A 12,947-nucleotide genomic window follows, 5' to 3' on the forward strand; every position below is an offset into this window, starting at 1 on the left:
CCTCTGTTCACCCCCTCCCTTCCCTGAGCGCTACCATTACTTATTCCATCCATCCATTATCGACTGCTTGATCCTCCACTGGAGCGTCGCTGTGCCAATCTCAACTGTTTTTCTTGTCATCGTGTTTGTCAGTGTTTTGCGCTTTTTTTTTTGCCTTTTTCCTCTAGGGCGATACCGGTTGGTTGTCTGACACGATAAATAGCACTTTTATGTCAATTAACCCATGTCGTCACCTCTCTGGCAGACATGTTGAGGTTCTGATTGAGTGCACCGGAGCTTCGATGACACGGGATGTTTGTTTTCATTTGTTGGCATCGCTAAACGTCATATTTCATTGTACAATTAACATTACAATAATAGCAATTTATTCCATGTTAAAGTTGGGTGAAATCGACTTAATCTTGTAATCTGTAAAGGATTTTGACAGAGGATTACTCAAAAAGTACACAGTAAAAGTACTTCATATTATTCATGTAGGTAGTCTAGGAATTACCTAATTCAGTCGTGTATGAATCTTGGACTACTTATGGAAAATAAACATTGTATTCCATGTTAAAGTTGAGTGAAATCGACTTAATGTTGTACTCTGTAAAGTATTTTGAAAGAGGATTACTCAAAAAGTACACAGTAAAAGTACTTCATATTATTCATGCAGGTAGTCTAGGGAGTGCTTAGTTCAGTAGTGTATGAATCTTGGACTAATTATGGAAAAAATGCTTTTTATTCCATGTTAAAGTTGGGCGAAATCGACTCAATCTTGTCCTCTGTTAGGGATTTTGACAGGATTACTTCAAAGGTACACAGTAAAAGTACTGCATATTATGCTTGCAGGTAGTGGGGAGTATTTAGTTCACTAGTTTCTGGTTTTCTGTTCGTTTGTTCCTCTTCTTTGAGTTTTCTGGCGGAATCCTCTCTTTCGGGGTGTGAAAGTTTAAAAAACAACAACAACTAAAAACGTCCATAACGGCGGGGTGTTGTTCCGGGTTGTTGCTCTCCGGGGCTGGAGCTGGATGCTTCTCAGTCCAGCAGTATACATCTTTAACTACACAGAGTCACTCCCAGCTCTTCAGTGCCGTTTCATTACGATTACCGTAAACGTTAGTAGATTCGCGCACTAGAAAAAAACGTGCGGCTGATTTGACCAGGCAGACGCGAACCACGGCTGGCTTGACCGCAGTCTTTTACGTGTGACTCCTTTCGTGCCGAGAGCTCCACACATTAGCATTCAGCTGCCGCTGCTACACGAAGAGAACAATGGGTGTCCAAGTCGATACTGTCAGACCAGGAAACGGTGAGTTTTTCCCAAATAAATTCAGTCATTACTTGTAAGGTTTGCTGTCCTTAAGAAAATATAGGATTTTAAATATCCGTTATCTCAATTTAGGTGTACAATTCCCCCAGAATGGACGGAATGTCCTGGTGCACTACGTTGGTAAGACATCGATCGTTTACTTCACCCACTTTGCTCAAATGTGGCTTGTTTGTCATTCAATTAAATTAACCTGAAATTCTTGATGTTGTTAGGTTTGTCCTATAGCGAATTTCACGTGAGTTACAGAAGCTATCGTTGCGTTAGACAAGCTTAACACAGTGGCTGGAAACGAGGGGAATAGCTGGCTAATGTGAAATAAATAAATAAATATATTTTAACTCTATCACACGATATATTTCATTACTGTGGGATATTCAAGTGAAATACCCCGGATATTTTGCCACCCAGAGCAAGGTGGCAACATTGCTCTGGTTTCTATGTTTTCAATGCTAACGGGGTATTGGGTGTAGCTCTGTAGCTCAACAATGCTTACGGGGTCTTGGGTGTAGCTCTGTAGCTCAACAATGCTTACGGGGTCTTGGGTGTAGCTCTGTAGCTCAACAATGCTAACGGGGTCTTGGGTGTAGCTCTGTAGCTCAACAATGCTAACGGGGTCTTGGGTGTAGCTCTGTAGCTCAACAATGCTAACGGGGTCTTGGGTGTAGCTCTGTAGCTCAACAATGCGAACGAGGTCTTGGGTGTAGCTCTGTAGCTCAACAATGCTAACGGGGTCTTGGGTGTAGCTCTGTAGCTCAACAATGCGAACGAGGTCTTGGGTGTAGCTCTGTAGCTCAACAATGCGAACGGGGTCTTGCTGTAGCTTGGACATGGAAGATACTCCGTGTGTGCGTCGACTAATGTTAAGTCTCCCTTTTTTATACAGCCCACACGGTTATTTATATCGTTTGACTGACGAAGCTTCTCCGATCATTTTTGGTCGTTGTTTAGTTAATAATATATCACAATGGGGCCTTGGCGTCGTGACGTCACTACTTGGCGTGGCCGCCATGTTGGAGGCTTCCTTTACTGCTACTCGGACCACTGCGCGCTGTTTATAGACTACTGCCTCTCAGTATGTGTCTTAATTTGATTAATTTGGCGTTAGTCTCAACCATGGTAAGCATTTGCTGTGTTGTGGGGGTGTAACAGCGCAACACATTATCGTCATGGGGAAAAGAATCGAACATGTATTAACTTTTCACCGATTTCCTGCTTGGAGGGAGGCGCAACCACAGAGACCAAGTATCTGAGTTGTTGGCTCGCTTGGATCGCGGCTGTAACCCCGGATTTTCACTGGACGCGGAACGGCAGCATAGCAGTTTTGCTTCGTCCTCTGCCCGGCGGCAATCCCCACCGGGCGCGTTAAGGCAGCGGCGCGGAGCGGAGCCTTGGGAGCTGGCCGTATTCACGGAAGATCGCGCGATAATCTAGAACGGATGCGAGTTCGCGAGATCCAGCGGTAGACTGTGTGTATAAAGTAAACTACAACAACACAGCTTCTTTTCATTCTCCGACGTGGAAGAACTGTTGATCTGGGGCCTGTTTCACAAAGCAGGTTTAGTGAAACCTCTGAGTCTGTTAACCCTGAAATGAGGGAAACTCTGGTTTTTCGGTTTCAAAAAGCCAGTTCAGCTTAACTCTGAGTCAGTTACCCTGGCAACATTCGCCGTGAACCTAACCTGCTCGCTGGCAGGTTTTCTTCAACTAACCTGGAATTTCTCTCTGTCTCCGCCCTCTTTCAGACACACACGGTATTTGATTTCCTCATTCATTCAGTCAGCAGAGTTTGGAAATCTGTTCTGTGTCTACATTAGAAGTTATATTAGGTGAAGACTATTTTCACTACCATGTGCTTTTGACAGTGATCCTGTGGATGAAGGTGCAGCATTACTGCGCAGATAATTAAATAGTCTTCGGGACATGATTATCAGACTGCGCATAGATTTCCAGACACGTATCTTTTTGAGCAGCAACGTTTCATGTCACAGTTCATCATTTACATTCACAACCTAATCCATCCTTACATTTCCAACATTAACAACCGGAGTCACGCTCTCACATCACAGCAGAAAGTGTTGCGCTGCGTTTTTTTTTTTTATATACAAATGGGAGTTTTTTATAGAACATCGGAGATGCAGATCACTTAAACGTGATATAAATAATGAGAAGTCATTTATGTGTGGAAACAGCATTATGTTGGGGATAAAAAAACTGTACAGTCAAACAAACACTTCATATTTACTTTACAATGTAAAACATGATCAAAATGAGGTGATCCCATGAGATTATACCGAGGTTTTACCTGTAGTAGGTCACCCGCAAAACGTAATCCAGTAGCAGGCGCAGTCTTTAAGCTCACGCACGCAATTTAGCGCTCTCTATTTGGAATCTTAGTAAATCAGGCCTAAGTGTATTTTACAATGTAAAGGAAGTGACATTTACACATTTTCACTCACAATTTCAACTCCTTATCAGAGTACAACTACGTTTTCGGTAGGGATGCACCGATTGCCAGTGACCGGAAACGGCCGATTTTCACGTGATCGGCCCCAATCGGCGACCGGCCGGTCAGTCAGAAATATTCGGATTTTAATAAGGCGGTCAAATGCACCCGAATGGCGCAGCATCAGCAACACAAGTGCATGCGTCTACACCAGGCATGCCCAAAGTCCGGCCCGGGGGCCAATTGCGGCCCATGTTCAAATTTTCACCTTCCTGCAGCCTCTGTTATAAAATCAATGATATGTGGCCTGCCAGCAATGTTAACCTGATTATTAAATGCATGTGTACAAAAAACAACTAGTATCACACTTCACATTAGTGCAGACATGATTTGTTTAGTCCTCTGAGGTGAATAAATTCTAAAATCTTAATTAATTGATTTTTTTGTGATGATCAAAACCACCGTTTTGAATGTAGAAGTTTACAGTGAGCATTTAATAGTGAATAATATGTCATGTTTCAAATGAACTTAGATATGTTTAATATACGCTAAATTGTTTCTTTCCAGGCAGACTTTTTCTTTATATTATGTGGTCTTCAAATACGAAAGGCAGAGTGATTTTGGTAAAAACTTGAAAATGAAAAAAAATGAAGGGTGTAATTTGCAATAAAAATTTCATAAAATAGATAATTATTGATGTTCTTGGTTCAAAGAATGTCAGGCTGAATGGTCGGCCCCCACACATTTTCATCTTACCAAATCTGGCCTTCTTTGCAAAAAGTTTGGACAGCCCTGGTCTACACGCACATGTAGTAGAGTGTAGGGCTGGGCGGTATACCGATTCACACCCAATACCGTTTTTTCCCCCGTTATGATATGAATTTTTAATATACCGCCATACCGGTGTATTTGATTTAGGGATGCACCGATTGCCATTTTTGGGCCCGATTTTTCAAGAAGTTTAACCTGCCGGTACTGATTTTAGCCGATTCCAATTAAATTTTTTTTTAATTGCTCAAAAATTATATCCGAATATTCCCTCTTTAAAAAACACAGATATTCGAATATATTCTCATAGTATTTGCATCGCGCATCTGGTGTGTGTTGCATCCGCTGCATCTGGGGGCTTTCAATCAGCCAGACTGTCAGGCGATCATCCAGGCTTGGTCTTTGTGTAACCAACTGAGCCTGGACACCGTTGTTTTGGATTCGTTGAACCAGCCTCAGTCAATCATCCTGGAAATCTGAATCCCACTTTTGTGAAACGGGCCCCTGATCAGTTCTTTCACGTCGGAGAATGAAAGAAGGTGTGTTGTTGTTTCCGTTATACACACAGTCTATCGCGGGATCACGTGAACTCGTGTCGTTCGAGATTATTATGTGATCTTCCGTGAATAGCGCTGGCTTCCGAGGTGGGGATTGCCACCAGGCAGAGGACGAAGCAGAACCGTGCTGCTGACATGCCACGGCTGTAATGCGTCCAGTGGAAATCCGGGGTAAGACAACCAAACATAACCTTCCACAGTATCCTGATGTCGATGCGAGTGTGTAACTGATAACTCTGGACAAACTGTAGTTTGTTTATTGTCGGCAATAATGAAAACAAATGAACACAGCTGTTTCTGTTGCCGTCTGCACTCTGCTCTGCTTCTCTCTCTCTCTGTCTCTCTTGCCACTAGGGCTGTAATCAACCAAAGAAACTCTTGGTCGACTAAAGCCCTGAAATTTCGACCAAAAATCGACTAATCGACGTGGGGTACTTTGTGGGTGCGGCTCTTTTATTTTGAAAAGACCCGCAGCCGCGGCTGGAGTTCAACAGAGTCTGAGGGCTCTGACAGCGTTTTGCATTACGTTCATCTGCGCAATATCATAGCCCGTGATATCAGAAAATAACTAGTAATATCAGCACAATAAGTGTTGAGGAATACAGAGCGAGTTTGTTCATACTCGAAACAGACGGAGCAACCTTAGCTTAGCGTTTTTAAATTATATGTCATGTTTGTAGTAGCGCTGTGAAAAGCAAACTGTTGCTTGCAAAGTTTGCATTACACAAACTGATGTCTTTGACATGGATGTGACGGGAGGACTGACTGTAGCCTAACCTAAAAAGCTCAAAATTCACGTCTAATTAATGACAACGCTAATCTGTCTGACTGTCCTCATGAGCCACGGAGCGACAACAACTCACTGGGCTGGACTAAACCAAAATAGTGGAAAACACAGGGGGTGTTCTCTGAAGACAGGCACCTGTGAAGCACGGGTGCTGTAAAACACCCCTTTTAGCATGTTGTTTATTGTTGTTAACACATTCGAATGTTAATTTTCACCTCCGAATATCTGTTTTTAAAACCTATTCGAAAATAGAATATCCGTTGACAGCCCTATAATGTATAGATGGATTAGGCTACAGGGATAAATGTGTTATTGATTGGTTAATACAGGATACGCGTTATTTCAGAGAGATTTTTATTTTTGTAACATTTGTCCCATTGACACTTATTAAAGAGAGATTACTTTAGGCCTAATAAAGCATGTCGAGCCTTTGGTTATACAGTAGAGAAATATATTATTTTGTTGTAGATTAATATTTAACTGTAACACTTAATTTTCTATTGATAGAGAAAACCTGTTACATTTCAGATATACGTTTTGAACAGCACGACATAACGTTAGCTTAGGTAATGCCCAGGTAATTGTTTATGTAAAGTTAATTTGACTGTATTCAGTATAGACTAGTTTAGTTCAGGGTTTCCCCCAGTGTATTATAAGCCTGGCGGGCTGCCAGGCTTTACTTGCCCCCCTGCCAGGCTTAGCGTTGCTTAGTAATTTATTTAAAATAGATTTTTTTTATACACCACGGATTTTTCTATACCGGGGAACAAGAGCGCATGCGCCCCCATGTAATCAGTGCAGCGCACGCTTGTCCAGGTGCCGATTGAAACCCAAGTCTCACTATCAAGTGCGTCATTATTACGGTTACATCGTTCTTGTCAATAATGATGTTATATTTAGGGATGCACTGATAATTCGGCGGTCGAAGCACAGCTACAACACAGTGGAACAACACCTGTTAAACGCTGGAAAGTCTCTGCGCAAAAGCGAAACTTGGCTGCGTGCGGCACAGATAATAAACTCCCTGCGACAATCACTTCACACCAGAGAACATTCCCTCTCTTTGAGCAGTTAACTTAAGAGATCAGCTCATCTGATGCATATGTTATTCCCTTAATTGTAGCGTTAAAGCGTCTTCTTTCACAAAGATTAAGACCACGGAGTGAAAACTATGAAAAGTCTGTCACCAAGTTTTACTCAGATCTACTCGGATCACCTGCACTTCATCGCGACTGTACTCCATCCTCATCATAAAGATCATTATTTTTATGTGGGGATAAAACACATAGAGAAATGATCCAGTCTGCTTTAGATATGAAATGACTGCTTGGATACGCAGAAGTGCAGAGCGACAAATGGCGCAGGAGAGGGAGAAGAAAACAGCGCAGGGGCAGTGCGCAGAAATAAAAGGGCCGTTTGTATGCACCAGATGAGGCAGATGAGGGGGCACTACCACTTTTATATTTCTGTTGCTTTATTTTACTTTTAAATGTGACCATTGCATGGCTTGTTTTAAGATTCACTGGCCGATTACTTAATTAATATTTAACTTAAGTGAAAGAAATGTATATTATTCATTTAATTTAAAGAGTTGACTTTTTGTAAGACTCTATAGTTGGTGTTTAAGTATTGTTAATAAATGTCTTAATAACACATAACACATAATAATCATAATTTTAAAAAAAATCCTGTGAACTTTTTTTTTTTATTTATTTTTTTAGTTATTTAACTTATATCTTTAATTTGTTGTTGTGTTTTTTGTTTTGGCCTAGTAATACTGCAAGATCCTGTTTTCAACTCTTATTTTCAATTCATTTACCAGGAAACCCTATAGTCAATAATGTATTTAGAAAAACATTCAGTTTGAAATAGTTATAATTTCACATTTCAAAAGTATTGTCGTCTTTTTTCTTTATTTATTTTCTTTCTCCCAACTATGCCTCTTCTCCTCGTTCACTTGCTGTTTGTTTACAAGCCATCAACATTGCCGCCACGTCCCAGAATGCAACGCGGTGCCCTAGCCGTATAAATGTAGTTTTGCATGATCGCTACTCTGAAATCTAAAAATACACCATTGATCACAAACCAAAGTAATGACCAGCTATTTCAATTTGAATAAAACTCCTGCAAATTCTCTATCAGCTTCTAAAAGGTCCAGTGTTTATCTGCAAAAAGGGATTATATTTTCCACAAGTATATTTTGTTATTGTATAACGACTTTACAATAGTAATTGTGTGGTAGTACCTGGCTTTTTTTGGCTCCCGCTCTGGTGAATTTCGAAGCAAACTGAGCTGATACAAAAAAGATTGCCAGCCACTGATTGGTCAGCGAGTTTTGTCATTGGAAGAGTGATCAGTACAAGGGCTGACACAAGAATCAAATCTAACAGTGTCAATTGTAGATCAGTTAAAAAGACTTAAAAATCCTGAAAACGTGTTAATCTCCTACATTTAGAAGGAAAATCGAAAAGCTGGATCCTAGTTACCCCGCGCATGTTGATGAGTTACTATAGTAATGGAAAATGCTGTGCTCGATTCCAAAGCAAGCTAACAATCAAACCAATCAGAGTTTGTTTTGCGTTTTTAAAGCACGAATGATATCATTTCTGGTATGTGAAGGCCACTGTAGTATCTTGGCATGAATGGGAAAGGGAAGGTGAGTCCTCACTTTGTTACATTCCACAATCTCACTTTTAGATGTCACTAATTATTACACACTGGACCTTTTTAAATGCTAATATTTAATGATTTCTTTGCTCCACTGTGATGCCAATGTCTTTGTTTTGTGGACCAGAAAACGGACAAATGAGGACCTGGCCATTTTGAACATTTCACAGGACTGAGAAAATAATCTATATTGATCCATTATGAGAATAATCGATTGCATATGATGGTGTGGATCTGCACAAATGAAAAGCTGGAATCAGGAAATGTTTGACAAAGTTCATTAAACTTAGGAGTTCCTATTTAATTTTTTTGTCAGCCAGTTAATCAATAAGAATGTCATTTTGTCTAACAGGCAGGCTGACGAATGGCACAGTTTTTGACTCCTCCAGGGAACGTGGTCAGCCCTTCTCTTTCGTCCTTGGCGCGGGTAAAGTCATTCGTGGCTGGGATGAAGGTGTAGCAAGGGTAAGGATCACATTTTGAAGTGTAATTTCAAATATTTTACACACATTACTGAGCCAGTGAAAGAGTACTGGACAATACTAAATGTATTACAAAATGTGTATGTTTCTACAATATGGCTGAAAAGGTTACAACAATCTGTGGATTGTATGAATTGGATTTTAATGTATGCCATTTCCTGTTCTCTCTGCACAAATCTGACACAAACAATGTCACCCAACCTCACTAGTCTTGCATGACACTCGTTAGTGTTGTTAACCTAACTATGGTGCCACATATACTAAAACTATTTTTCAGATGTTGGATGTTGTCCTCCATTGTCACCTCAAAACAACATAACATTACTGTCTTCTTTCGATTAGCAAAGAGGGTATAAATGACTACTAGTTGGATTGCTGAGCAAGCGGCAATCCCAGAAAGGTTCATCTACAAATTATTTATTATTCTGCCGTTTTTTGACACAACTCTTCAAACTTCAACACGTTCAACACACTTGCGAATTTTCTACAAATATTTTAACATTCAGGAATGAAAGATTCATGCATCTTTCAACTTATTCTAACTCATCCATACTTTGCAGACCTGTCAAAAAATATATGTAAATAATAATAAAAAAAAAATTTAAGAGCTATGATGCTTGATTTGTATTTATTTGAAATTACTATTTCCAAACCAACATTCGATGGCATGAATGTGGCATCATGTTCTCTTCATTTCCTCCACAGATGAGTGTTGGAGAGGTGGCGCACTTGACCTGCTCGCCAGACTACGCGTATGGTGACGGGGGATACCCTCCTGTCATCCCTCCCAGAGCTACTCTCATCTTCGAAGTTGAGCTTCTGAGATGTCTATAGTGCTCTCCTTTCTTTGTATCCCACCCACATCTTTGACACAAACAACAGCTTCATGTAATGTTTTGTTAGTAGCATCGATATAATAATTATTTTGATATCCTGGTATAGTTAAAACAATTGACAAATAAATGCGATCATGCTATATTAAGAGGTATTGTTGGTGCCAAGATTAAATGACCATGGAAGAATTGTACATTATGAAAAAAAATCATCTTTGCTTTCTTGGAGAGTTGCATGGGTCTCTAAAATCAGCCTACAGGAACATTGAAATCTCACTCTTCAATACATGTCGAAATCCTAGTTTCAAATGGACATAGTATATGTCACATGCATTGACTCGGCAGTCAGTCAGGGTAACTGTTGTCTTTACTGAACATATGATGTTAGATTATTCAACAATATGTTGAGTAAACTTCCAGGATTGATTAGATCTTCATGCTTTGCATTGTCATGGTAAATCTTTGAGTTATTATTCAGCTTTTATATAGCACATGAGTGCTTCATGGAATGAGGAGGAAAAACAAATACATTTTTACAAAAAATGCGCATTTCATTGGCACTTGTGTTTTGGAGGATGCAGTATTGGCATAAATGCTCATCTAACAAACTAATTAAATGTGTTATTGGTGTGAATTCATCCCTTCAGTCGAGGCAGCATTTTTATTATTGATTTGACAGCAAAAACATTGACTTGAGTCCTTTTCTATGTTTGGGAATAGTAATGGTTATTGGTTGTTTGATTCTTGAATTTCTCTTGTGGCTCCTGTCATGTAAGTCGTGAAGTGCTCTTCATTCAACTCATAATTTCTTTATTTTTCCTGAAATGTCTTAATTATTCAATTGTGTCTTTTTGAAATGGTATTATCTGTGGGTGTTGCATTCTTGCATTAAAACAAAATGTAAATCATACTTATGTTTCATTCATGGTCACATGTAACACTTGATGCACTATAGGACACTTGTTTTTAAGTCTATTAACAGCAGTATCGAACCATTGTACTTACGTAACCATCGTTCACTGAGTAAAGGGGCAAATTTTATGTTTGGGTAGAGAGAGAGAGGGAGAGAGAATGCAATGTTGATCAACAGGTTCTTCAAACATGAAGTTTACACAAAAAAATAATGTCTTTGTCAAAGGTGACATCTAATCGTGACACACCCATACTTAATCACTTTTTTAAAACTTCTATATAGTATTTATATTTTAAAAAGGTAAATCTTAATCTTTAGCTTCTACATGATGTGACACACTGGTTTCGAACAGTGCTGTAACCTTTTAAAGAGCAAAAAAAGACTTATTGATTTTATTGTGTCCTGTATTTACGTGTCACGTATGTGACACTCACTATAAAACTATAAAAACAAAAGTGAGCCCTGAAAAGTATAATATGTCTCCACCTCGTGGTTTGACAACACATAATTAAAACTTAAATAATTCACCTTCCATGAGTGTTAAAGAGATATGGGATGCCGAATGCAAAAATTCAGTCATACTTTTCTAGCTGATATATTTTGAATTTTTACCTTACTTTCCTCACATTTAGCTAATTTTCTTCACATTTGAGGTACACAGTAAATGGTAAATCTAACTGGCAAAACTAAATTTAAATGCTAAATCTTTATCTAAATGCTAAATCTAAATGTAAATACTAAATCAAAATCAAAATGTCTGGAAAATATGCAAATAGCCCACGCCTGTCAGCGTCTACAGACCCGCCCACAACTGCGACGGACTGTCATGCATGATAAAATCTGGATAGAGCAACGCCCCCTTGCTTCCGTTCATTCCTATGAAGCTGCCCATGCTGCTCACCCATGGATGTAGTAGGTAGGTCTGCAGTCTGCAGTTAGACCCTTCTCCATGGATGTATTATATGAACTGGATAGAGCACCGCCCCCTCTGCCTAGAAGACAATGTTTGCATAGTGGCCACTGTGGGTACTGCGAAAACAAAAAAATCCCATGGGGCCCAGAATGCAATTTTCCCATTGACCACAATAGTAAAAGAGATGCCTGTAAAAGTGTCCACAGGACACCTCGAGACATGGACACAGGCTTTTATAGATCTTTATATTCTATATTGTTAATTCATGGGAGTTTCACATTTGAAAAACATTACTAAAGGCCACAAAAGCCCAGACAAGTCTTATTTACGAGCACAACCAAGCGGGAACATCGCTACTGTCAGAGAACCGTAAGACATTAACACTTCATGAGAAATGTGAATAAATGAAGAGAATGAGAAATTTCGTTTACATTTATTTTTTTGACAAAGCAGGTTTTAGTTGTTTATTCGACCAAAGGGAGACAAGGGAGGTGTGAGAGTGATGGGGGGAAATATTAAATAGTATATTACATCAATGAAAAATTAACAGTATATTGCACATGGAGTGGTGTGTGTGTGTGTGTGTGTGTGTGTGTGTGTGTGTGTGTGTGTGTGTGTGTGTGTGTGTGTGTGTGTGTGTGTGTGTGTGTGTGTGTGTGTGTGTGTGTGTGTGTGTGTGTGTGTGTGTGTGTGTGTGTGTGTGTGTGTGTGTGTGTGTGTGTGTGTGTGTGTGTGTGTGTGTGTGTGTGTGTGTGTGTGTGTGTGGTCTACTTAGAGCAGTACTTGTAAAGTCTAACAGCTGCAGGGAGGAACAACCTGTGATAATTCAGTATTTCGATTTAGATGTGACATTTAGCATTTAGATTTAACATTTAGCATTTAGATTTAGTATTTAACATTTATCATTTAAATTTAGATCTGCCAGTTAGATTCACCATTTAATGTGTACCTTAAATGTGAAGAAAATGAGCTGAATGTGAGAAAAGTGTGGTTAAAAATATATCAACTAGGAAAGTGTGACTGAGTTTTTACATTCGGCACCCCATAGATTTGAAATAATGCATATTAATATTATGAAAGGCACAAATATATATATATATATATATATATATATATATATATATATATATACAAATGCGTTTTTCCCCCTAAGTTTAAGAAGAAATAAAAGAAAAAAGGCATTGTTTATAATAGTGAAAGTTACGACAGCATGTGAAGGAGGCGTTTCACATAGTTTCACATAGTTTCACATAGTTTCCCTCTGAGCTGCAG

General features: G+C 39.4%; 1 protein-coding gene across 1 annotated transcript; it reads left to right on the top strand.

Annotated features, from left to right (window-relative positions):
- Positions 1-1,159: 1,159 nt before the first annotated feature.
- Positions 1,160-10,742, top strand: LOC310942301 (peptidyl-prolyl cis-trans isomerase FKBP1A-like). Its single transcript, XM_083907661.1, has 4 exons — positions 1,160-1,291; positions 1,385-1,432; positions 8,887-8,999; positions 9,722-10,742. Exons 1-4 carry the CDS (start codon positions 1,255-1,257, stop codon positions 9,848-9,850), a joined length of 327 nt encoding a protein of 108 aa, XP_083763787.1. The 5' UTR covers positions 1,160-1,254; the 3' UTR covers positions 9,851-10,742.
- The last annotated feature ends 2,205 nt before the right edge of the window (positions 10,743-12,947 follow it).

The sequence above is a fragment of the Microchirus variegatus genome (assembly GCF_963457635.1).
Source record: "Microchirus variegatus genome assembly, chromosome: 21".
In the NCBI taxonomy this organism is placed as follows: Eukaryota; Metazoa; Chordata; class Actinopteri; order Pleuronectiformes; family Soleidae; genus Microchirus; species Microchirus variegatus.